This window comes from Emys orbicularis, chromosome 7 (genome assembly GCF_028017835.1).
Source record: "Emys orbicularis isolate rEmyOrb1 chromosome 7, rEmyOrb1.hap1, whole genome shotgun sequence".
NCBI classification, from domain to species: Eukaryota; Metazoa; Chordata; order Testudines; family Emydidae; genus Emys; species Emys orbicularis.
The window spans coordinates 129,173,778-129,201,343 of record NC_088689.1 but is presented as its reverse complement, the minus strand read 5'-3'; the positions used below and the strand labels follow the sequence as shown (position 1 = coordinate 129,201,343).

The 27,566-nt window shown below is 45.3% G+C and overlaps 1 protein-coding gene across 1 annotated transcript in view; it reads right to left on the bottom strand.

Annotated features, from left to right (window-relative positions):
• Nucleotides 1–4,523: 4,523 nt before the first annotated feature.
• Nucleotides 4,524–27,566, bottom strand: part of FHIT (fragile histidine triad diadenosine triphosphatase) — a 213,621-nt gene continuing 190,578 nt past the window's right edge. Inside the window, exons 4-5 of the mRNA XM_065408274.1 lie at nt 17,849–17,958; nt 4,524–4,580 (exon numbers count right to left, since the gene is read on the bottom strand). Of these exons, the coding sequence (XP_065264346.1) occupies nt 17,857–17,958 (102 nt within the window). The 3' untranslated portion in view covers nt 4,524–4,580; nt 17,849–17,856. The remainder of the gene's footprint in view (nt 4,581–17,848; nt 17,959–27,566) is intronic.

The following is a 27,566-nucleotide window of genomic DNA, read 5'->3' as shown; positions in this document are numbered from 1 at the left end:
GCCAGGAACTGAGCTTGGCTTTCCTGAGTCACACTCAAATGCCTGAGATACAAGGCCATCCTCCTGCATTCAACCCAGGCGCCCTCCCAAACTGAGTTGTCATGGTACCCGCTCTGTAACATTGCTGAGAATCCGCCCTCCGCCTTATGTGAGCACATCGATTCACAGGCGAGGCCAAGCAGCGGGGATGTGTGACAAGCAACGATCAGCAGATTTACAAACGGCTATGCGAAGACGGATCCCACACTGCACGTGTCCAGGCCCTGCATTCAGCAACCTGTGCATGCCTCTGAGCAACCGGGGGTGGTTAACAGGCCTCCTGCCGAGAAACAGAAGATGGCGCTGGGACGTAAACTCCCCAGTCTCCAGCTAGACTAATGCTAACAATGAACGTGAAGATGTCCTCGCACTGTGCTCACGTCCCTGCTGGAAGCACTGCGTGACACTGCCTGCTTTAGTGAAGCCCGACTTTCCATGGCACGTTGAGTGTGTTTCCGCCTAGGTACCAACGCGCCTCCAGCTCCTTTGTTCATCTACCACTGATTTTAAACTTTGAGGTTCGGGGCATCCTTGGCTCCTAACGGGCATCCAGGCCACACAGCCACAAACAGGCCGTGCTCAGCTCTTTGCAGGCACACGCCCTTGCTTAGCACCGATGCAGCATTGTTATTGTCTTCACATTAAAACAAGTGCCTTTTCCTTGGACTGATCAGTTGCTAACACCCAAATCCCCTACGCTCAAGTCCAGAATGGGGGCGGGGGGCAGGGAGTAGGGCAGGATTTTTTTTTACAATGAGTTTTCCGGAATAACACAAGTCACCTGCAAAGGAAGAAATGCAATCCAAGGTGGCCATTTCTTTGTTCCCTTTTAATCCCGAAGCACTGAACAAAGACTGAGTGGCTTTGGATCGATGTGACAGATGGCGCGTCTCCGAATTCTGCGACTTCAAGAAAAGGTTAACAAATGTTGCAGTGCTCTGCTACTATGGCTCCTTTCTAACAGGTGGTTTTTTCCACTGCTCTTGGCTCTGAAATGTTAGTAACAGCAAGGTGCTAATAGTGGCAAGGGATTAAAAATTCCTGCAGGGACTTGCAACAGAACAAACTGCTACCAATGAGTTGATGATTAGGCTAAAATTTCAAATGGGATCCAACCCAGTGTCTAAACCTGCATTGGCAATTTTGAAGACAGAGATTTTTTTTATACCTGGAATTTTTTATGCACATTTTCGGTGCAAGTGGAAAGTGCAATTAGTTACCTAAGTCCTTTCACATGTGAGGAAATAGAACTCCATGCATCAATTAGTGTTTGCATGGGGGGGGGAGAGGAACTGGTTTGCAAAAAATTGCTGGAAATGCACTCAAGCAGCAACATTTAATTCCAGGTTTTTAATAGCCCAAGGTTGACTGTGCATTGTGTGAAGAAATACTTCCTTTTGTTTGTTTTAAACCTGCTGCCTATTAATTTCATTTGGTGACCCCCTACTTCTTGTGTTATGAGAAGGAGTAAATAACACTTCCTTATTTACTTTCGCCACACCAGTCATGATTTTATAGACCTCTATTATATCCCCCTCTTAGTCGTCTCTTTTCCAAGCTGAAAAGTCCCAGTCTTATTAATCTCTCCTCATACGGAAACCATTCTATACCCCTAATCATTTTTGTTGCCCTTTTCTGAACCTTTTCCAAGTCCAATATATCTTTTTTGAGATGGGGCAACCACATCTGCATGCAGTATTCAAGGTGTGGGTGTACCATGGAGTTATATAGAGGCAATATGATATTTTCTGTCTTATTATCTGTCCCTTTTCTAATGATTCCCAGCCTACCTGCTATGCCTTATAGTCTGTCCCATCAAGCCAGTCTTCCCAGTCCCCTCCTCCTTAGGGCTGTGGGAAGTGTATGAATGAGCCAGGTGCTAGTGGCAGGCCTAGATTTAAATAGGGCTTTTTTACTTCCCATATAACTGCAGAGTTACTTGAGCTGCCTTTTCTAATCCGTCCCTAGCCACCACTAATTCTTTAACGTATACCCCCATCTAGTGCAAATTCTGTTTTTTAAAACAGGAGGGAAACACACACACCCCCTGTACTGCATCAAGGGGTTGTTTTGCACATAATGCCACAAGAGGATTTTTTTTTTAACTAGACCTTTGATACGGCATCCTCATTAACACAAATGAAATGTTCCTTGCAGGTCAGTCGTCATCTACTAGGCAGGCGTGATATGAAGTGGTTGGTATCCTGCCTTCAGCGCTGGCTACAAAATTTAATACAAGAATATTCCATACTGAATATGAAGCCATCAAACGCAAGGGTTGAAAATAGCTTGCAAATGTAATTGAAGCACAGGGTCTTCCACGTCCACCTACCTGTATGGAATGGCAATTGTCTTCGCCTTGACGAATCAGCTCTATTTTACATATTCAAATGCAAAGGGAGGACCTTTCAGACTGGTTCATTTGCTGGGTTCTTGGATAGTGCTCAGTCTCCCAAGCTTTTCTGGCTTGCCGTTGTGCCTTCCTTGTCTGTATTTCAACGCTTGGTCAGGGACTAAAACGTACAGACTCTGTCAGAAGGGGATTTCTCTTTACTTTGACTGGAAATAAAATCGCATTAGAATGGTTGCGGCTTTTCAAAAGTCTGTGGATGATGTCTGCTGTCATGTTAAATCTGTGATAGCAAACCCAGGCGTCCTGGAGCTACTTTTGCAAAGTATGAGAGCAATAACTAGAGCTAGGCTTGGAAGGATTAGCTTTATATGTCAATTTCATCGTACACACGCAAACCAACACAAATATTTCCGTCGCTAATCATCAAAATGTACTGATAGGCGAAGTAAGAGAAATGCTGCTTGAGAATTTGATTTGCGGATATTTACTTTGTACAGTTTGACATGTGATGTTGATGGTTATAAAGTTTTAACCGTTTGAATCTCAACCTCTCCTGTCATTAAATAACTGTCTGGCTTCCTCCCCCAGCATTTCCTGCAACTGTGAAAATGTAAATTGATAAATACTGAAAAAATGCATAAACCCCCATAATTCTGTGTAACTGGGAAAATTTTAATCGATAATAATCAGAAAAATACTTACACATAAACATTGCTATTATCTGTCACAAGTATAAAAAAATGAATTCTGCCAAGCCTAACTCTAGCCAAATGCCTTTGTTTCGCTCCTGATGTTACTCTCTGTATTTGCTCAGCAGAGTTTCTAAGTCAATGGGCCAAATTTATCCCTGGTCCTGGCCAGACTTTGGCCCAAGCACTGTGTATACCCTGGGCATTTTCACTAAGTCTCAAATCAGACTGGGCTTCTGTGACACTCCCAGAGGGATTATTTATTTACACATTTCTGGCATGTTTCATTTTGTTTGATGTAGTGTCGGGTCAATCTGGTGGCATCCGAATCCTGATTCGGATCTGACTCCGAACTTCTCTGAAGTTCTGGTATATTCATGGCTGATGGCCCATGTCAACCCCATTGCAAAGATGCTGTACAAGTTGCCGTGGTTTAAAGCAGCGACTGCAGAGTATCTGAGCTACCGGCGTTCTCTCCCATTCTGCATTAAGAACACTGTTGTCCCACATACCACTGTGTGGCAAGGGATGACAAAAGCTGCCTTCTTCTAGTGACAACTCAGGTTGGGATCGGGGTCCAAACTTCCCCAAAGTTCAAGAGTGCCACCACTGTGCTTCAGTTCAGGGCTCTTGCCAGTATATTAGATGTCCATTTGCCTTCACTTCAGCCACATATTCTCTGTGATGCACTGGCAGTAAATAGCTAAATGACTGCAGAGTCGCCTCAGAGCAGCTCTGCCGATGATCTTATTACTGAGCGAGTACGTCAAGTGAATAACAACCAACCAAAGTTAACATGTTTTGTTGCAAGCAACAACCCTTACATCATAGGCCGTAACGTGCTGAATATCACATGAGCAGCTTCACATCTTGATTAATTCCCTAAAGTGTATTGCACTATTTTAAGCCCCTACAGCTTTGTACCAATACATTAAAAGTAAGAGAGGAATGTATGATCTTAAGAAAGTTTATGCATTTCTTATTCAATAATCTTATCTAGCAAAATGGTAGCTCTCCAGGCTTATCGTATCCAGGCTATAACAAAGCTTTGGTTTCTGAGACGCAAACTAGTACTAAAAGATGTAATTTTTCTGCGCTACAATACATTACAAACAGGATATCGTTAGGCACAACATGGAGCCAATGTTTTGTAATGTATCCAGATAAATGTAATGTAACACACCAGACAAATATTGCTGCTAATATTTAATTTCAGTTTAGGCCCAGGGCCAATTTTAAAAGATTCACTCCCAAGTACATCATTCAAAAATCTGAGCCATTATGCAAAAGGTTGTGTTGAATCCAGTCTGTCAGTCGTCTTAGGTGAAATTCAACCCCGCCGATATCCAACGGTACAATAAAGTGTTTCATGGATGAATCCATTGTTTGTAGAATGTCATCTAAGCTGGTTAGCTGCAGGTCCAATGTCACAGAGCACTGGCGAATTAGTCCCTTTTTTGGTTTTCTTATGCTCCAGGATTTGTTCCAGATTGTCTCACCTGAAAAATAGTGACCATTAAAAGCTCCACTAGACATTAAGTTAAATGCCATAACATATTTGATCTGTATTAGTAAGATAAAATGAGTTTGTTTATTGTTAATTGGCTAGATGCTGATTAGCACTGTGCAAAGGGAACCAGTGATTATGATAGAAAAAATGAAATATTCAGGGTTAAAGCCAGCTAGCGCATATTCCAGTTCATATGGCAGCAGCTAGTATTTGGAGAGGAGAACCATAACTGTACAGTGGTTATAGCAAGTCATTTCAATATTCCATTTGGATGGAATCTATTTATATTATACAGATCAAGCCCATGTGCCAATAGTGATAACACCTTGTGGTCATATAGTGCTTTTCAGACGTGGATCTCAAAGCACTTTGCAAAGGAGGTTAGTGGCATTATGTTTATTTTACAGAAGGGAAACTATGCCACAGAGTGAGGAAGGGCTAGATTCGGAAGGGAATTCAGGCATGGCCATGCTGAGTGTCACCACACCTTACTTTCAGGTAGCTACAAAATCACAGCAATTCCCGAAGCCTGGATTAGCTGTCTAGACTCTCTAGACGATGAACGGGGCGAGAGAGGTGCCTCAGAATGGGAGTCACAGAAGCCAGCATGCTAGGCGGCTCCCCGTCTGGGCTTGCCTATGGGAGATGCCAAGGCAAGGGAGTTGGGGCCTAAATCGGGGCAGGGGGGATTATGTCTCAGAAGCAACGGCTCTGTCTCCTGGGTGAATGCTCTAACCACCCAGCTACAGCGTCAGTCCCATGCTTGCTCTCTCTCTGGCCCAGTGGGCCGTGAATTATTTATTCACAGTGCAAGAGCTTCACCAGGAGAGGCTGGGTGACCCCCGCATCAGACTAGGCCAGGGCCCTCGTGAGTGGTGGCAGACTCCCGTTCAAATCCCTTCTCCCCTTCAGGGGGGCCCTGAACCAGGGGTCTTCCGCATTCCAGCTGAGTACACGAACCACGGAGCTAAAAGCGCTGTTTATGAAGGATGTTCTCCTCCTCCCCATAGCCCAGCTGTTTGGTGTGAGCTCATCCACAGAGCCCAACCTGGTAAGAGAGCTCAGAGCACCTGAGGGGGGATTTTGTGCCTTGCAGGGGGGCCTGATGCTGAGATTTGGCATCTTTTGTGAATCTAGCCCCAAATGATTTGGCCAAGAGTAGGCCACGGGCAGCGCTTGGCCTAGAACCCCTCTTTCCTGTCAGCCCTCTACCCTAGCCATTGGGCCATCCAGCCTCCCGGAGAGCTTCCTGTAAATGCACTTTACAATCATAGTCCCTTCTGTGCCATTAGAAGTCTTGATTCTGCATGCTGCGGCATTCATGGGACGTCCTAGTGAAGTCAGTGGGGCTCCATGCGGGTGCAAGGATCTGGCAAGGCGGGGTTGAGAGGAGCGAGCAGGGGACATGGTCTTGGTGGGGGAAGAGGCGGTGCAGGGGTGGGGCCATGGGGGAAGAGGCAGTGTGGGGGCAGGGCCTTGGGGGAAGAGGCGGTGCAGTGGCAGGGCCTTGGGGGAAGAGGCAGCGTGGGGGCAGGGCCTTGGGGGAAGGGGCGGTGCAGGGGGCGGGGCCTTGGGGCAAGAGGCAGCGCAGGGGCCAGGCCCTGGAGGAAGAGGCGGTGCGGGGGCAGGGCTTTGGGGGAAGAGGTGGTGCGGGGGAGGGGTCTCGGGGGAAGGGGCAGTGCAAGGGTGGGGGTTCGGGGGGAAGTGGTGACATAGGAGGTGGGGCCACACTTTGGGCACCAGTGGCCCTCCTGCTTTTAGAAAGCTTTCACTGCTCCTGCTTCTGGATGGAGCCCCCGCTCCCAGAAACTTTCAAGGTGCCCTATGGATCCATACCCCAGCCTTGGGCCAGCCCTGAAGCAGAGAATTTCACCCTCAAAAGAAAGATCAAAGGCAGTTTACCCTTGAGTTCTTTGCAGGAATAGTCCCTTTCATCACCCCTTTACTGTGCTATATGTAGCATGACTCAAAGGGACATTGTGTGTCCTCGATCTGCAATCATGAGAGAAGCTGCATGTTCACAGTGAGGACACAATACGTCCCACCCTGATACACACTAGTGGCCATGGGTACCAAAGTGTTCCGGTGACTGTCGAGGGACAAATGGTACAATGTGTCCAACATCGCTCCCTTTTCACATATCTACTCCCCTGAACGGCTAGTTCTACCTTGCCATCGCCACAGCTTGGCTATTGAAACTCACATACGGGAGCACGTCAGCTACAAGATCATATTCAGATTGCTGCTTTGAATCTCTCTCTCATGTTATGCCCCCAACAGTACAGTAACAGCACTTGGCTAGTAGTTGAGCACTAGGTGTGCTGTTTTGCTTGGTGTCTTACCACCTGCCCACATCATTGTTTGGTTGTCTCTTCTCCCTGAAACATGTGTTTCCCCGTTACGTGGCATCTTGAGTGCTAACGTCTCCATTGTATGCCGCTACTTGCATGGCAGCCTGTAAGTTACTTGTGAATCTGCTTTAAACAGGGCCTCCCTGCTTAGTCAGTGTATCTTGTAACTCACACCCTGGATGAGTTGGCAGGAATCAGAGCCCAGCTCCAGCCTCCATTTCAGATCTGAAAGCCCTTGACTCCTCTTTTCATCCGTCTTCTCTGAAACGTCATCATTGCCCTGTGCCTCTCCTTCTGTTCTTTTCAAGATCCCGGGACGCTCTGCTCCCTAAGTTGTGCCCTCCCCACCTCCCCCACTGATTAATCAAGCACAAAACCAGATCAACCTATCTGGCTGTTGATATTTGGGAGTCAAGCTTTTGTGTGAACAGAACATCTGACCCTTCTGAGTTTGCACTATTAACACTAAAAAAAGTAATACTTTATACAGCCTCTCTGGCAGATGCTTCTACTGCAGCTATAACCACAGGACCTAGGTGCTGATCTGTGGCGTTCAAGGTACCCTGCAAAGCTGAGTAAATTTTGCTAACCCCAGGGAAAGGGAAGCCCAGAGTTCCCTTTGACGTTCATCCCTGTGCAGAGACAGCACTAGGTCAGTGCACCACTTAAATCCTCAAATGAGGACTGATGGGGTACGTAGGCTTTCAGGTGCCCCCCTGCACTGGGGTGAATTTCACTCAGCCTGCCCTCCCCTGAGTCTTCATTTTCACTGGGCTGCAAGGGAAAAAATGATTCTGACACACCCAGACTAGAACAAGAATCAACATTCATTTTGCAGTAGGCACATTATACATTAACACATCACACTTATGGGGAAACCTTTTCCCTTATGCATTACATGGTTCATTAGTAGCCACTGTAATTGCATTGCTCTTATAGCTACATCTTCCATGTGAGAAATATTTTAAGAGACGTTAGACAAAGTTTTTACACTTCAGATGACACTCTCACAGACCAGGTTGTGTTTGTTCGGGAAGCTTCTGGTGATATTAACTTTTCCTTGCATTCCGTTGAAATGAAAAAGGATTACTTTATATTTACTTGTTTCTTATTGCAGGAAAACTAATTTTGGGGGAAGAATAGACCCTGTAATATGACACATTCTTCTCTTCAACCTTTCCAGCTAGTCAAAATAACGTCAAATACACCCTGGGAACATTCTCGTCTATTGACGGATTCTTATGATGCTGTTTCTCAAGATGACCTTCATGAAACCTATCTCCTTTGGAGCTTAAGGTTCACTCTCTTAGGTCATAATGGTTTCCTGGGGACCCTGAGTTCCTGATTTCTAATTGATGGTGCTTAGAGGCTGTTGAGTGTGTGATATAATTAATGGCACTTAAGGCTGGAGTGTGTAGAAATCTATAGCTGATTAGTAAAATGGGTGTTTGCGTAGTGATTACAGTATGTGCAGACACTGCCTGAGTGCAGTCACGGTCAGATTTCACCGATGCAGCGTGGTTAGTGCCACAGGGCTAAGATGTAGCCCAGCATAAGCTCTCAGCCAGCCTGCCTGAGGGAGCCAGGCGGGGGGCCATGGCTTGCCCTTGCCCTTGCCCTCTGCTCTTCCCACTCCAGAGGAGTCTCCTGCTGCTATTCGGGGATCTGAATTCTGCCCAATGTGGAAGGCTGCAGTGGGGCGGGCCAGGGGATCAGATCCGCTTGAAGGCAGATCCAGTGGCCAAGCACCCTGTGGAACTGGCTGGGGTGGGGGCTGCAGAGATGCACCACACCCTGGGCCTGGTTGGGGATGGTTCTCACGGCTGCAGCTTTTCTGCCTGCATGGAGCTGGGAGAGTTGGGCTTTATATGGCTAGAGTGAATTTCACCCTGTGTGACCAAGCTGAAGGAGCTGTCCCCTGCTCCAGAGACTCCAGGGAGCTGAGTGACAACCGAAAGGGAGGCTGGGGGAGAAGGAAGCATAAACAATAGACTGCCTTAATGCCAATCAAAGACGAGGCTTCCTGTGCTACCAGGGGTCAGAGTCTCAGCACCAGTTACTCGGCATAGCTCGGATGTAGTGATGCCCATTGCTACAAGGCAGCCACCTCCTGAGCACCCCCTTGTGGCCAGAGGAGCAAGCACCCTGCCTCAGTTTCTCCACGTTGGGGCTCCATACATCAATAACTGCACCGGGAGGCTCTCTTGCGGCCAGTAATGCCACTCCTTTGGGGCTGGGTTTATAAACAAACTCAAAGAGTTCTCCACGTCCCCTGTCAGCTACCTGTCAGCCCCACGCATTCATCCCTGGCATCTTCTGTCAGACTGGAGGCTCTTCCTCACGATTAGCCTGCTATTCAATGTGCAGCCCCTTCTCGCTGGAGTCCTCCCCCGCTCTCCCAGCAGGAACTCCCCAGCCCTCAATGCCTTTCTTCCCCGGAGGGGCAGTCTATTCTCCGGCTTTGGGAGGCCAGCAGGGAAACCCCTCCCACTCCCCAGCTCTCAGCCTTCTTTAGCCCTCTGGCTTCCAGGCCCAAACTCATCCCCCCCAGGGTCAGAGATCTCCTGTTTTCTTCAACCTCTGCCACAGTTTCCTCTTCCCATTTCCTATTCCCCTCTGGCTCTTTATACAGACCAGCTGTCCTCTATCAGGCTCCATCAAGAGGCTGTTAAGGAGGCACAGGTGGGCTGGACCAGTTTGCTCTTAAAGGGCCCATCCCACCCTGTGACACCCGGCTGAGAACCTAGCCTGGAGGAGGTGACGACAGCAGGATCTGAACTACACCAGTGCCCTCAGGGAGCCATTCTGCCTTCGGAGCCAGAAAGAGAAGAATGTCTTTTCAACTTGGTCAGAGAATGGTGACTAACTGCCCACGGGCAGGGGGAAAGGGTTTACCTCAGAGAGCCATCCCCAGGGCGCAGGATGCATTACTTGGAAATATTTTAAAAAGAATCCTGTATTTGGCATGACACCTAAAATATTCACCTGTTCAAACAATTAAAAGCGATTGGCTATATATAGCAGTTGGCAACGGAGTATCACTGTCAATCCTCTGTATGCAGGGGGACATTTTGACATCACATTTGAGGCTGACTACTTCTCTAATGGCATACAAGTATTTCCTCACTTGCAGATAAAATAGGAAACCTCACTGAAACTTGTGACTATCCCATCTCTTGTCTCGGCTCAAGGAGTGGAGTCAGAAAGAGGAACGGAAGCTTATTTCCTATGAATCCTTTTAATCTTTAGCCTATTCTCAGGCAAGTGTGCTGTGTTTTGAAATTCAGGAGACACAAGAACATCAAAACATTTACCCTGCTAACAAGACTCCTGATTTCTGTGATGGTTAGAAACCTGGAGAGATGCATCTGAAAACAGATCCTAAAATGTCAACACTGCATTAAGAATTGCTCTGTAAAGAAGAGCACTTTCTCTCTCATCCTGTCTCACACATTACATCATTTTGCAAAACTCATTGGGATAAATAACTGATCAGATGGTGGTTGATACTCGGATGGGAATGGTTGCTGAACATCCCAAGCGACGGTCATTTTAAGCAAATTCTCAGCTGCTGTGATCTGAAGCACTGATTTTTAAAAAAATCTTTGCCATAAAAGTAGTTTCCTTTTAGGTTTCGTTTAACCAGACCCAGAGGCTGAGATGCTGGTGGACATCCCCTCATTTAGGGGGTTGCGTCTGGCTTTGTCCACGGCTCAGTTTTCACCTCGCCTAGGACCATCACACACTGACTTGATTCAAGACCTGTGACAGTATTAAATAAGGCAGATTTCGGAGGTGGAGGAGCAGCAGGGAGACGCATGGACCTCTGTCAGATCGAAAGGTATTTTACATGATTCTGCAGAAAGAAACCACAGAAATCACAAAGAGCCATGCACTGAAGGCCGTGAACCTTCTTTTTCATACACAGTGAAATTCACCCCTGTCAGGGGATCAGCACCAAGACTGTGTTCCACTGAAGCCTATTACGTGGACTGAAGAGGGGCGATGACCTTGCAATGTTTTCCTGCACAGGGGTGCATTTCACCCTCAGGGAACAAATGGGCCAGTGAGTGGCACCATGGGCAGCCAATAAGGACAGCTGTACTAGCTCAGCGCATTGCTTAAAAAGGAAACCCCCCCCTTGCTTTAAATTCCGGTCCTCTCCTGAGTTACTTGCAGCTTCTCGTGAGCTTAATCTTTGCTGGAGCGAGGTTGTAAGTATTCCGTGAGTGACAGCTCAAGCTGGGGGTGTCCTAGAGATAATGGCGCGTCCCGAGCAGCTGGGAGTACAATGAAGTGGGGAGAAAGACGTGAAAGAAGCGGGACACACGGATAATAGTGACTGACTAGGAATTGAACTCCCCTGTTAGTCTCATCTATTATAGAGGACCGGTATCTTCTCTAATTAAATATCTTCTTATCATCCCTGATAGAACAACACACAGTTGGAAATGTTAAAAGTATTTATTTCTTCAAGCAACCCCCAGGATATTTCTGTTCGCCAGGGGTCTAACGTTCAAGCACACTGCTCTGTCAGGAGCGTCAGGGGTGGAACAGCACTTGGCAGATGTAGCAGGGAGAGAATTAAGAGCTTCCTATTATATTCAAATGATATTTCTCTTGCTTTCTTATAGAAAAGGAAGCCATCAGCAGTTATTTTAGTCCTCCTTGACCTAAAGACATCTGCAAGTGCTGACACTGGAATGCATTAATGAGAGGAAAGAGAAATCACTATTGAGTCTTTTTAAAGTATTAACTGCAATGTGATATCTCATTTTGCCAACCTATTGTACCCTTAAGTAAGAATTACAATTAACCAGTTAACACGAGCCCATTGGGTCAGGATGGTAGGGCCCAGAATTGTGTGTATGTGCGTGTGTTTAGGAGGGGACAGGCAATTGCCAGGAGGCAGGTTCTAGGCAGCATGCAAGAAGTGCTGCAAAGGAAATGTGAGTAGTTTAAGGTGTGGTGACAACTGCAGGGCAGAAAGATAACACCGTCCCAATGACTGTATAGCCTATCAAATACAGCTAGGTGGTTCCTTTATGCCTAACACAGCGCTGCCATTACAGCTGGTGCAATGGCAAAAGGCCGAGTTAAGTCTGAGGGTAGCTAGGGAAGCTCTGAGCCCTTAAAGCCCAACCTGCCCAGGCCAAAGGGATATTTTTTAAATGAAAGGAGCAAAGGCAAATACGGTGGCCTAATTCCTACCCCTGCTTCCTGGGGCTGTGTTGCATGGGGAAAGCAGAGCGGTGCTGGATCCTGCAGGGCAGAATGGCTCAGCAATGGCTGGCCGGTGGAAGAGGAGCTTCCCTTTCCGAGGTACACCCTGCAATATATACATGAGCCACTCACGTGAAAATCAAGTGTCGCTTGGACTTTGACTGAAGAGGGTACTTGCCGAGTTTAAAATGTAACAGTTACGCTGCAGTAAATAGTTATCCAAAAGCTCTGCAAATGAGGTGGAAACCCTGAAGAAGGGGGTGAATTAGGTAGCTAGTTTCAATATTTTCAATGATTCAAAACTATTACGTAGGCACCGTGTCAAATATAATATTTGAACCTTGGAAGCCCTGACTATGCAATACGCTTAACCAGGCGCCTAGCTTTTAGCACCTGAGCAGTCCCTTTGAAATCAACCAAGCACATTAGCTCAGAGTGGCCAAAATGAGCAAACTTGATGAACTGACATTTCCCAGAGCCGGGCACTTAACCAGAACAACAGGGAAGGAGGCCTACACCACCACTGCTCATTGCCTCCAGAATTTCTACATTCAGCATTTTTTGACTATCCCATGGGCCATGTTCAAATCTCAGTCAAAATTGGGTCCAGGCGCACTTCGATTTGCCAGGAGAACTCCTAAGACTCTGCTGAGGTGAAAAACAAAAATAGCACTGAAGGAAAATTTCTGTGACCTTGTTAATTTGCCAGGAGTTTTCAATCTTCCTACTGCTGAAACCAGGGTCCAGGGAGTGGGCAACGGAGGAAAAGCTCCAAGGATGTGCACTTTACATTAAGTTCAGAGCATTTTAGCATCAGAATTAAAAACACTCTGAGGGAGAAGAGTTTGACAGTGATGCCTTGGTGTTTGGAATTACAGAAGCTCCCTGACTTACGCAAGCGTTCCATTCTGGAACGCCTTGTGTAACTCGAGTTTTGCATAAGTCAGGAACGTATCTCTGACAATTACACCCCAAAAAAAGGCACTTACGGAACTTTTTCCGTAAGTCCAGATTTCCGTAAGTCGGGTTTACGCAACCCGGGGAGCATCTGTATAGGCTAAAAAGCACAGCCTTGAACTGGGCAAAACCCTCTTGCGATGAGGATACCATTAATGAATAATTTAATAGCGTCAGGCCTAGGAAAAGAACAGACCCTAATACCTGAATGGGCTGACCTAGGCTGCTGATTCAGCTCCCTTGCAGAAACTCATTTATTTTAAGAGAGCTCTGCACATGGGTCGAAGGGCAGCCGAGTGGATCTGCTTGCAGTGCTGGGCTCTTACTATCTATCTAGCTTAGGGTTTTACATTTCTGCACCTTTCTGTAGGATCTAGTGATACTAGGGAACAGGATGACCACCGCCTCCTTATGCACCTATTTATAATGTATAGGAGTAAGAGCTGTGTGATCATGAGGAACATCAGTTTGAGTGACGCATGCTGGAGGTCTCATGCTGCCAGTACTAAAACGACTGTTAATGCTGATTTTCAATGAGTGTTGGAGTACTGGGGCAGTTCCAGAAGACTGGAAGAAAGCTAATGTTATGCACATTACAAAAGAGTAAATGGGATGACAGAGATAATCTCACATCGGGTAATCAGACATCAGTCTGACATTGATCCCAGGCAAGATAATACAGCAGCTGATATGGGACTTGATTAATAAAGTATTAAAGGAAGGTAATGTAATTAATGCAAGTCAACATGGGTTTATGGAGAATAGATCCTGTCAAACTAACTTGATACATTTTTTTAGGAGATTACAAGTTAGGTTGATAAAGGTAAGAGTGTTGATGCACTTCTGTAAGACACTTCACTTGGTACCACATGACATTTTTATTAAAAAACTAGAATTATATAAAATTAATATGGTACACATTAAATGGATTAAAAACTGGCTAACTGATAGGTCTCAAAACCTACCTTACAAGAGGAGACTTAAGGAGCTTGGCTTGTTTAGCCTAACAAATCAGAGAGATAAACACCAGGGAGGGAGAGGAGTTATTTAAGTTAAGGGTCAATATTGGCACAAGAACAAATGGATAGAAACTGGCCATCTGTATGTTTAGGCTTGAAATTAGACAAAGGTTTCTAACCATTAGAGGAATGATGTTTTGGAACAGCTTTCAAAGTGGTGTACTAGGGGCAAAAAACCTAATTTGTTTCAAGATTGAGCTTGATAAATTTATGGAGGGGTATGATGAGATTGCCTACAATGGCATATAGCTCCTCTGTGACTACTATTACCAAGTATCTCCAGTGGCCAGAGATGGGACACTAGATGGAGAGGCTCTGAGTTAAAACTGTGGTTGGAGAGGCTCTGAGTTACAACAGGTATCTGCCTGTTGGGTCTTGCCCACATGCTCAGGATCTAATTGATCACCATATTTGGGGTTGAGAAAGCATTTTCCCCCGGATCAGACTGGCAGAGACCCTGGGGGTTTTGTGCCTTCCTCTGCAGCATGGGGCATGGTTCTCTTGCTGGTTTGAATTAGAGTAAATGGTGGATTCTCTATAACTTTAAATCTTCAAATCCAGATTTGAGGACTTCAGTAGCTCACCCAGAGGTTAGGTGCCTACTACAGAAGTAGGTGGGTGAGGTTCTGTGGCCTGCGATGTGCAGGAGGTCAGAGTATGTGCTCATGATGGCCCCCTCTGAACTTAAAGTCTAGGATTCTAGGGGGAAATCATCACTGAGCGGGTGTATTTCCAGTGGGGTCCCACAGGGATGGGTTCATGGCCCTACAACTATTTCACATTTTTATCAATGACCTGGAAGAAAACATAAAATAATCACCGATAAAGTTTGCAGATGACACAAAAATTGGGGGAGTGGTAAATAATGAAGAGGACAGGTCACTGATACAGAGCAATCTGGATCGGATGGTAAACTGGGCACAAGCAAACAATGTGTGTTTTAATACGGCTAAATGTAAAATGTATCCATCTAGGAACAAAAAACGTAGGCCACACATTCAGGACGGGGACTCTATCTTGGGAAGCAGCGACTCTGAAAAAGATTTGGGAGTCATGGTGGATAATCAGCTGAACATGAGCTCCCAAAGTGACTCTGTTACCAAAAGAGTGAATGTGATCCTGGGATGCATAAACAGGGGGGAATCTCGGCGAGGAGTAGAGCGCTTGTTTTACCTCTCTATCTGGCACTGGTTCAACCACTGTTGGAATCCTGTGTCCAATTCAAGAAGGATGTTGATAAATTGGAGAGGATTCAGAGAAGAGCCACAAGAATTAAAGGATTAGAAAACCCGCCTTATAGTGACCGACTCCAGGAGCTCAATCTATGTAGTTTAACAAAGAGAAAGTTAAAGGGTGACTTGATCATAGTTATAGGTATCTACATGGGGAATAAATATTTATTAATGGACTCTTCAGTCTAACAGAGAAAGGTCTGACATGATCCAATGGCTGGAAGTTGAAGCTAGAAAATTTAGATTGGAAATAAGGTGTACATTTTTAATGGTGAGATGAATTAACCTTTGGAACAGCTTCCCAAGGGTTGTGGTGGATTCTCCATCACTGACCATTTTAAAATCAATATTGGATGTTTTTCTAAAAGCTCTGCTCTAGGAATTATTTTGGGGAACTTCTCTGGCCTGTCTTAGACAGGAGGTCTGATAGATGATCAAAATGATCCCTTCTGGCCTTGAAATCTATGGATCTATTAATCTGACTGGTACACAAAGGAATCTTAGTTAGGCACTCAACTTTCATTGAATTTCAATAGCATTTGGGCACCAAATTCACATAGACTCCTTTGAAAATCGCAGCGAGTCTTTCATTTATAACTAGACCAGAAGAAGCCCTACAAAATATACAGCAGGGAAAGAGCCTGCATTGGAAAAGAAATGGGTCCAAGCAGTCTTTTCAATTTCCATTTTTATAAAGTACAGCAAAGTCCAGTCTGCATGAATGCTGCAGTAAGTTAATTACTTATCTAAACAGAACCTCTTGTTATTGCATAATTGTGCTTGAATGTGCATCATCTAAGAATACCTCCCTTCTGCCTACGTTGGACATTTTCTAATTGCATCTTCCTCTTGTGAATAAATGAGAGGTGAGCCAGGAAAAGTTCACGGCAAAAAGGATCTGAGGAATTGAAAACAAGTGACACAGTGGCTAAGAACCTGACAATCAAAACTCATTATGGCCACACATATTAGCTGAGCGACCTGTGGAGTTTAAGCCAAAGATTTCCCAAGCTGTGCTGCAAATAGCAAGTCGCAGCCACAAGGCAGGCAGATTTATAGGCTTCCTGCTCCCTAGGAGACAAAATACGAAACAGTTAGAAACAACAGAGAAATGAGTGTGCTGGACGATGCTAACGACTGACGGGGAAGAGAAGAGGAAACTTGTGGCACTATCACAGAGCTATACATCCTCGCGGAACTCGGATGGGTCCCAGGGGACCAATCATTTCTATTGGAAGGATCCCACGTCTGGGACTCCAGGTATCAGATGAAAATATCTCAATTTCTACAGCACCAAACGTTAGCACTTGCCAAGCTGTTTTTATTTCCTCCCCTCCCTTCAAACGGTTTCTTCTTTTAGGGCCAATGGAAAATTTATCACAACGTGCAGCTTCCCAGCAGGTTTATTTTGAGCGTGAAACTGAACTGCTGAGTTAAGACTTACAAACATAAAGTAGCACTTGTAGTAGGGTTAGCACTGGGCCTTGCATATACTATACATATATTTGCATAAAAAATGCACAGAGTGGTCTCTCTCTAAAACGTGAACATTTATCAAGTTACCCCACATATACGGAGACTATTTCCTATTGTGAATATAAGGAAAGCTGGGGCCTGCCAGACACCACTGGGTGGAAGCCGTTAGCAAATTGTGCCTGTTTCAGTGAGCTGGGTCTTGCTTCCTGGGCAGGGCTTGCTGAGTGGGGGAGGGATAGCTCAGTGGTTTGAGCATTGGCCTGCTAAACCCAGGGTTGAGAGTTCAATCCTTAATGGGGCCACTTAGGGATCTGGGGCAAAATCAGTACTTGGTCCTGCTAGTGAAGGCAGGGGGCTGGATTCAATGACCTTTCAGGGTCCCTTCCAGTTCTATGAGATAGGTGTCTATCTCCATATATATATCGAGAGAGAGAGAGAGTATGTCTCCAAGCTGGTGCTGATGAGTTTGAGGAGCGTAGTGGACGCAGCACATTCTTTTGGAACCACAGTGATACGTACGTAACAAACCCAAGAAACTGCCTGGCCTTCCTTTTGTGACTCAGTGCTCCCTTCCCTCTCTTGCTGCTTTTAGCATTTTTTTGCTGCCCGTAACCTTGATTGTAAATGCCTTAGGGCGGGGTCTGTGCCTGTCAGGTCTGGCTGCACTGCAATAAAAAACCGGTGACACCAAGTCTCAGAGCCCAGGCCAGTTGACTCGGCTTGCGGGACTAAACATGTCAATGTAGACATTCAAGCTCAGGCTGGTGTCTCGGCTCTGAGACCCTCCCCCCTCACGAGGCCTCAGAGCCCGCGCTCCAGCCCAAGTCTGAAAGGCTATGCTGCAATTGTATCGCCCCACAGCCTGAGCCCTGCATCAGCTGAGCAAGCTCTGCGACCTAGTGCCGGGAGGCTTTTCTCACAATGTAGACGTACCCTATGATGCTCGTTCTGGGTGCTGCATAAATCAATCAATCTGTACCGTCTCTTAGGAATCTTTACCTTGGATTTCACTGAAAATATTTCCTCAGGCTTGCTGCTTCGGCTGCCATTTCATCCTCAGACCTCCACTTCACAGGGGTGTCCTCTTCTCCTTTGTCGTGACGCTCCAGCTTAGTAGGAAAACACAAAACAAAGAGCGGAGTTAGTTCATGGTGTCCCAATTCTTCCCCTGTCAGAACCGCCATGGGAGCGGGCGTGTGTGGTATGGATGGACTCTGAGCTAGGCTGTGAATGGTATCAACGGTCGTGGGGCAAGGAAGAGAGTGGTATGGAGGTCGAGGGTAAGCACGGATGGATTCTGTATGGTGAAGGGGAAGTCCTGCTCGATTCTGGGGGTGGGAGGGACTGGCAATGATGTTAATTTGTGAGGGGAAGAGCAGGTATTAATCAACTCTCTGGAGTGAGGCAGGTCAGGAACAGGATAATTAACAGTGACTGTGAATGTGGGGGTAATTGATGGATTGGGATGACAGTTGAGTGTTTTGGAGGGAGCTGTGCTGGCGGCAACCGCTATGACATTTTATAGGAATTTTATGCTAAATTTCCCTCTGGTTTTTGCTTCACCATGCGGGCTGGTGTGGCCCCGGCCCCAAACCTTCCTGCAGAGAGAGGCCCAGCTGCCAACGTGCTACAGAGGACCAATGGTTTATTCAGGCACTTTTCAATACAGGCACTTTTTCTCATCCCCACCCACCCCATGCCAACAGCGGGATACATACACCCCGTCCCAGGCACAAAACCTCGTCTTTGCCTTTAACCACTCTGTATTTCAGTTGCCCATCCGAATGGGGATAATCATACGCATGTGAATTACTGAACCTTTGCATAGGGCTTGGCAAATAGGCATACAATGAAATGCTGTGTACTGCACAGTGAGTGCTAAGTGCGCTCATTGCTGATGTGGCCATTTGAAACACTGTCCTGGACTCAGCATTGGAGGAGAGACAGTCAGACTTAGTGGTAAAACCTCATTTCACTGGCTAGTCACACATATGTAGCCTCAAAAATAGCTGCCACTGATCATACAAAGAGAATTATTACTGAGGATGGAAGACAAATCAAAAACATTCACATTAAATCCTTATTTTGGCTCCAAAGTATTGCAGATTTTTAATGTGTCTAGGTACAGAATGCGGTGCAGAGCATATTCATCGCATCAGTGCTTTCAAAGAAGAACATTACAATATCAACTTTTTTGTTGTTGTCACAGCCAGTTGCAGAAAATAATGAATTTGCACCTCTTACTCATGAACAAACGTTATTCCTGAAAATGAAGCAGTTAAGAGCAGAGATGAAAACAATGTTACATTTGCCAAGCAAACTGCATTGCCATATATGGCGTGTTTAGCAATAAACTAGGATTATTAGCATATATCCAACCCACAAATACTTTTATTTGTGCTATATTTCTCCTGCTCAGAATTCTTCTGCCAGCTAAAGTCCTAGGCAGTGTTACATTCTGCTACACAGATTTCATATTCTGCTATTACCTTCCATATCAAGGCAGATACAATAGCTGTAGGCAAATTAAACTGTATTACTGTTCCACTAGTAGAGAACTAATTTTCATTTTTTATATGAGGTGTAGGTACGTTATAAATCCATCTCGTAACAATTTCACAGGATTAGAAAGAAAGGTATAAAAACCAGGGGAAGGTACATTGCTTATGTTGTCAACCTAGATCCTTTCTGCCTCCAGGACTTGCATCAAAGAGAAGCCTGGATGTTAAGTGTCTTTAAACGAATGCCAGTAATCATGAGGCTGCATCTTCAAATGGTGGCATGTGAAGGTGTCTGGGGTTATTAGGGTAACAGTCTTGGTTTCCTGTGTTTCATAGAGGGTAATTAGCTGTAGCCTAGAAAGAATTTACGAGACACCTGCAATCAGTCTTAAAGCCCCCAAAGCTACTAATGGTGCAAATGTGTCATATGGAGAAGCTAATTTCTTCTTGGTATCTCATTCACACACCTCAGGCTGTCCCCCTCCATGGTCCCTTTTGTCTGATGACACCCCTTCTCCCATTGCCAGAAGTCCTGAGCAGCATCTTCCTCTCTCTGCCCTTGCCTCCTGTTGTGGTCCTGAGCCACTTCTCTCCCGCGGTCGCCTCCAGGACCTGAGCAGACTTTCCCCTTGTCAGTGCCCTCTCCCAGGCCCTGAGCAGTTGCCCCTTTCTCTTACTCCCCTGAATCCACTGCTACCTAAGAGGGAGAGAGAATCTTGATTCTTCCATTACCACCACTGTCTCCCAGCCACTCAGGGCACTGCCTGCCTCCCGGCTACCATTCTGCACTCCCAGCTGTCCAGTGAGACACTGAACAAAGTGGGGTTAGGAGAAGGAACTGTGAAAAAAGTGTGCACCAGAAACTTTCCTCTGGGACCTGCCTACCCATTAGCAGCTGGAGGGGGGACAGGGCAAGGAGGGGAGAAGGAGCCATGGCTCGTGCAGCTGGTGGATGGACATGAGTTGAAAGCAGCCAAGCAGTAAACTGGAAATGTGGCAGGGAGGCGTAGGAGCCAGAGAGGAAATCAGAAACCACCAGCAGTTGGGGCACATGTTCTTCCTCGTCCCCACTACACACCATGAGTGGAACCCTGGCCCCTGCAAAGATAGCGGCATAGCTCCGATGTATTCCGCCACCGCCAGGATTACACCCGTCGTGCCCAAGTAATTTGATTATACGGCGGAGCGGTGAAATGTGTGCGAGGCACCTCACACGAGCCCTCTTCTCTCCCCCAAGGAGCTACAAGCTCCTGGCAGTCGTGATGCAGGGCCGGGTCACAAGCCAGCACGCAGGGGTTGGCGAGAGCTGACCAGAGGACGACAACTCCCTTTTGTGGCCACTTCAGAGGTTTCTAAATCTGTTTTCGTTCTGCACTGGAAACCAGACCCCTTCAGACACGGTCGTGAAAACAGCCTTGTGTCGAAACGTCCATTTGGGGATGGAAACCCGAGTGTGTGTCCTGGTGAGGAGGGCACCAGCATGGGGTGTGGGAGAGCCTGGCTTGGGCCATTGCGCTGCCTGAGTCAGAGGGACCTGGGATGGAAAAGCTCTGAATCAGGCAGAGCAAGGACTTGAACCCGGATCCCCCACATCCCACACTGGTGCTCTGGCCACCTGGCTGTAGGGTACAAGATGTCGCTGAAGCCAGTACCATGAAATGTTCTGGCTCTGACAAAACAATACATTTTGGCAAAATGAAATGTAGTTGAAAATGTTCGGACCAGCTCTAGCGTTGGGGACAGGCAGGCCAAGGGTCACTGTGACAAGGAGAAGGTTAACATTGAGAGGATCATGTGGTTACTCAGCACAGGCTGCTGTACGGCACAGCAGAGCTAAGAGTCTGAGCTGGCTAATTTCTGGTAGGCTTTGAGAAGAGGCTGGAGAGACACCAGTGAGGAGAAGGCCGTGGCTTAGTGGGCCAGCTCAGGAAAGGGTTACACAAAGACGGGGGTGGCCCAGAAGGAAGCTCAAAGATGTTTTGCTGAGAAGTAGATGAATGGGGCATTGAGGTGGCATCAAGGGTGGATCAGGGAAAGCAATAAGAGCCACAGGTTATACATAGCGAGGGCCATGTCTGTTTCCTTTATCAAATTCTTATTTTTATTGTTTTCTATAAAATACAAACATATAATGAAACAAAATCTATATAAATACACACCGAAGATGAAAATAGCGTATAAGTAACAAAATTCAACCTTCATTACTTGGAAAAGAAAAAAAACAAAACAAAAAACAAACCAACAAACCTGAACCCTTAGCGGTCATGCAGGGTATCAATTATTAAAGTGATAAATAAGTGAGAACACAACCTATGAGTGCTGGGGACAACTATATACTAAACTGAAAGAGTATGCAATAGTTTCATGTGTGATCAGACAGCCTCATATTTTTTCCCAACATTTCTATTAGACAGAGTCCTTTTTTCCATTAATGCAGTAGTAGATTGCTCACTAAGCCAGTCTGTGTATGAGGGAGGAATTGCAGATTTCCATTTTCACAAAATATCTCTTTTGGCCACTAAAATAGTTACTGCAATCCATTTCTAACACCGACTCATCCAGCACTTCTAAAATACATAAGCTTGGAGAAGGAGAGATAGCGACAAAGTTGTTGAGAAAGCAATACAGTGTTTCAGAACACATGCACTTTTTGATAGCTGTAGAGGATGTGTGAAAGGTTGGCATGTGGCTGTTTGCATCTCCAGCATTCGCTGTGTGCTGCCAATCTAGCATTAAACAATGTTCTGGAGTCCAGTAGTACCTGTTTAATACCTTGTTCTGGAAGACTCACAAGGATAAAGAACTTGAAGTCTCTTTCACATTACACCAGATATCCTCCCAGGTTTCTGTTGTGACAGTAAAGCCATGTTCTTTTCCCCATATTCTCTGAGACTGAGATAGAGAGGGTGATGCAAAGCACTAAGCCACCTATAAGTAATTCCTACAAAGTGACTTTTGTTTCCGTATTTCTTAACATGTTTTTCTAGAGGTGAGAATGTTGGAATGGGCCAATTGTCCCCTAACCTGCAGTGAATCCTTGGGCATAGCCACTGAAAGAAGGAACTCTGAGACAGCAGTAGCTGATATTTGTTCTACACGTGTTTGAAGGAGGCCAGTCTATCATCTTGCATTATATTTTTAGTTGTTGTTCATCCTTTTTCTATCCAAACTGCCTTAAATGTGGAGCTGGCCTTGATCCTGAGACAGGGTTATCCCATAGAGGTATGAGAAGAGAATTAGTAAGATCGGATGCTGTCTCCATCTTAATGCATTGCAGGATGGCCCATGTAGATGCAAAGACTGGATTTTTCCTTACAGGTATAGGTAGCCTCTTAAGGTATATAAAAGAAGAGAGGGAACCAAATGGCCTAGCTAAGCTTTTTTCTACCTCAAACCCAGCTGGTGTGCATATAGAGCTACTGGAGTGGACCACCTTACAATAGGACACATTGAAATGCTAGATAATACAGATACAAATCTGACAACCCCATACCTCCAGTTGCCCAGAATTTTTTAAGGGTCTTGCATGACAAGTGTGGTTGTTTTTTATCCCATATAAACTGCATAATAAGCCTATTCATTTGAGAAAAGAGCAAAGGACAGACCTTGAAAGGCAATAGGCTAATGATACAAGTCATTCTTGGGCAGATATTCCTTTTGGCTATTTATATTCTCCCCAATCAAGATAGAGGGAGGAGACACCACCTCTCTACATCCTTGGAATTTTCTTTTCCTATACAGTCCATATTTATAGAAACAATTTTGGGAAGAACAGGACAAAACTTTACACCCAAATAAGTTATTTTTGTTGCTTATTTGCAATGGAAAATGCTGAAACTGAGAAGGACCTGGGCATTTGGATATATCCATTGCTTGTGATTTATTTCAGTTAATGCGAAAACCAGAGATCTCTCCAAAAATGTCAGCTACATTCAGTAATGATGGGATTGAGGAGGATAGATTCCTCAATAGTACAAAAATGTCATCAGCATATAAACTGATTTTGTATTCTTTCCCGTTTACAGTCACACCTTCCATGGCTGAGTGCTGGCATACATTGCCAGGGGTTCAAGAGACAGATTAAAAAGGAGGGGAGAAGGGAAAACCCCGTTGCTTCCCTCTTTCTTCTTGAAATGTGGGAGAACTAATCCCATTAGTTGATAGCAAAGTGAGGAGAGAGTTGTATAATACATTGACTCAGTTCAGGAACATTGGTCCTAATCCAAATGCTCTTAGGACAGCCATTAGATCACAGAATCATAGAATATAAGGGTTGGAAGGGACCTCGGGAGGTCATCTAGTCCAACCCCCTGCTCAAAGCAGGACCAATTCCCAACTAAATCATCCCAGCCAGGGTTTTGTCAAGCCTGACCTTAAAAACCTCTAAGGAAGGAGATTCCACCACCTCCCTAGGTAACCTATTCCAGTGCTTCACCACCCTCCTAGTGAAAAAGTTTTTCCTAATATCCAACCTAAACCTCCCCCAAAAGCCAGTTCCTTCGAGCCGGAGATAAGGCCATTCAGCCCTAACAAAGGCCTTCTCTGCATCTAGAGTTAAGAGCTATGGAGGGAATATCTGACATCTGAGCTTGCTGGATCAAGTGAGAAATTTTTCTTGTATTATCAGCAGCCCATCTTCCTTTAGTGAAACCGGCCTGACCTTTGTGTATACTTGATGGGAGGATGACATCCCGTTACGTCGCTAACATTTTTGCAATTATTTTTCAATCTGTGTTCAATAAAGATAATGGGGCCGACGTCACCACAGTTGCGACCATCTTTGTTCCTCTTTAATATTAAAGTAATCAAAGCAGTTCTTATGTCATGAGCCATGGCTCCTGTTCGGGATGTTTCAATGAAGACCCTGGAAAGGATAGACGATAGCTGATTACAAAATGTTTTGCAAAGCCACCTATCCCAGGGGCCCTGCTGAAATTCATATTTATTGTGGCATTCACCTCTTACAGTAGCTTTCAGAGCTTCCCAAAGGATGGTATCTGAAGTCACTGAGTGCTTATTTTCTTGCATGAAGTTAGAGACGACTGAATCAACTGTGAAACAAAATTTTGCACCAAAGTCTTTGAAGCCTCTGCCACGCTTCGCAGGAGGGTTTGCAAAATCTTGTGGAGCCTGCTACGTCCAGAGTGAAGGTGGATGGGTACTTGCTGCTGTATCTGACATTGGCCCCCTTGAGGATTTGCTTTATGCCATTGAACGCAGCCCTCTTGTTGTTAAGCTCAGCTGAGAAGACACGAAAAAGAGAAATTTTGTGGCCTTTGTACGTAAGGGTTTCAGCTTTTCTGGCAGCATTCATTAACATGACTTTATTATTGAACTTCAGCAGCTTGCAGATGATGGGTCTGGGCTTGTCAGACTCCTGCCTTCTAGTACCAGGCATTCGCTGAGCCCTTTCAATATCTAATGGGGACAGCTGGGGGTCCATTTTAAATGTGTCAGGGAGCAGCTTCTCAAGAAAGCTGATAATATCCGTCTCCTTGAGACCATCAGCAATGCCCAAGAGGCAAAGGCTGTTTCTTTGAGATCTGTTTTCGAAGTGATCCTGTTTTTCTTCCACTGTGTCCCGCCTAAGCTTTAAGGAGGCAGTTCCTTTTTTAATTTCACTGGTTTCAATGGCAGTGTCTTGTAGCTCATTTTCCAAGGGAGCCATTCAGGATTTTACATCACATACATCTTAAGAGAGGCCACGTATATCTTCTGAGATTGAATCCAGTTGGGCTGTGAGGAATTTTTTCAGTGTCACTACATCCTGAGGTAGGCTCTGCTGTGGCCTTGAGTTCTCCCCATCGTTTGAGGTGATTCGGGCTTAAGTCTTTTGTTGCTTCTCAGTTTTTCATTGGAATCCATAGTCAACAGTTTGACATTTTTCCAGGGGATTAATTAATCTTTTATGACAGAAACTATTGCCAGTTTTCTAGGAAAGTAATTATTACAGGTGAATGGATACTTGGAGAGTGAGGCGGTCTGGGACTAGGCAGCCATCTTCCTCATGGGTACCATGACACCTGCCCCCCTCCCAACCAAATTGGTTTTCTTTTTGCTTTGGTTTAAATAGCAAGAGACAGTGTTAAAGTAAATTGTTTGGCCTCTGCTCTCTCTTTCCAGGATGCTATTATTTAGTCAAGATTTAAGGGTGAATTCAGATTCTGGTTCATCAGAACAGATGTAATTTGGGTTGCAGAATAAACTGAAGTACATTTTAATAGTGTTTTTGATTCCTATAACTCAATCACATACCCTATATATACTGGGAATCCACAAACACTGAAAATGGCTTTTTTCTTGTTTGCTAAAAACACTGTGTTTTCTAAATGGAAATCAGAGTCCAAAATGGTTTCTCAAAGTTGACAAAAGAGAGAGGGGTTTTATTTAGCTGCACAACTGGTAACCTTTAAAACTAATCAATCTCTGATGGAAGGTTAAAATGGCTATAACAGGGTAGCAATGGATTCTCAGCCTTTGCCCTCTAACCCAACCGACTCAAATATCTTGGCTTCCAGTACAGATTCGGCAAGTTGTTCCAGGCATTACTATGGCTCACAGGGCAACCTTGGGAGGCTGCCATAACTTCCACAGGCTCCTGGGAGCCTTTTTCCCGTGCTGCTGTGCTGGGCTGTACTAACAGTTACAAATATAGATATCGATAGAGAGAGAGAGAGTAAAACCGTGCCTTTCTTTCTTCGGCTGCAACAGGCACAGTCCAATAAACCATTGACTGACCTGTTTGTCCACCGCTGACTTCATCCACTGTTCAATTCGCACATGTTCCATTTCACCCATTATTTAATTCTGACTCTAACATTCAACAGCACTCGAATATACAATAGCCATAACTAGCAGCACAGTGTCCCTGAGATCTGAGTCATGGGTTACAGTGACAGTCATTTCTGAGCTTGGACAGGCATTACGATCACAAAACCTCTTAGTCATGTACGTCATAGTAAGGATGGCCAAAGGCAGAGATGTTCAAAGATGCCTAGGGGATCTGGATGCCCAGTTTCGGGTAGCCACATTCCTTATGCGGTTTCATCAGCATGCTACATCCAAAGCTTACATTCTCACAGGAGCCAGACTCTGAGAATTGACCACTTAGAATCTACAATGCACCTCACAGTCGTGAAGTTACTTTTTGTGTCCAAAGGGGCACAGGATCCTGACGAGAGAGAGCACCCGCCAAAGTTATGGATTATTTGTTAGGAGTTTTCAGGGGACTCTGCCATCTTGAAAGGCTAATTTTCAGGCCAGGAAAAAATACACATTTCAGCTTAAATGAGATTGATTTTGAGTTCAAGTATGAACCTAGCTTAACAGCCAGTACACATTTCCTAGAGAGACTCTGTTGTGAAGACACATTTTGAAGAGTGTTCATATTTAGACACAAATGCAAATCCCAATGGTGCATCTAAGCTCATTCTAATAAACATCTGTCATGCAATAAAAGCAAAGCTTTCCACCCTCCCTTGCTCCCAGGCGCTGCTCAAAGGTAAAAGTGAAAATAGCTGCTGTCTGAGGCTAGTGTTTTCTTCTGCTCAGACCAAATAAAGATGGAGAACTTGAGCTAAAGTCCTTACTCGCATAGAGATATTCAAATATAGGACACACTGAAGCCAGAGATTTTATATAAGGGGATTCTATTTCTGCAAAGCTTTTTGGGGAAAATATTTTATCTGGAGTCATCCCACTTTATCTACCTGAAATGATTCTTACATCTTTCCCCCTTATATCTTAGTTCCCTTCCCTAAGGTTATGAGGGTAATATTTACACGTTGCTTAATGTTAAGGTGCTGCAGCCAAAAAGAATGTATTTTTTTTTCTAGAAATGACTTCGTATAGTTAGTGGGTTTAGAGAAAAGCATTCAGGGCAACATTAAATCCAATTAAAGATTTTGGGTTCCCTATTCTCTACTGAAACCAAACTTCTGAGCTCCTGATTGTGTTGGAAAATAGCCCGTTTCAAGTGAGGGGTAGTCAATGTATACTGAAAAGGAACGTCATTTACCACTCAGCCTCCCTGAGATATTACACAATCTTTAACTCACCATTGCTAAGTAAATGACATACAGCGTCTGTCCAGTATCCTTCAGGGACCAAGACGAGACACGTACATTTTGCAAGAGCACAATATTATTATTAGACATGCGTCTGACGAAGTGGGTATTCACCCACGAAAGCTTATGCTCCAATACGTCTGTTAGTCT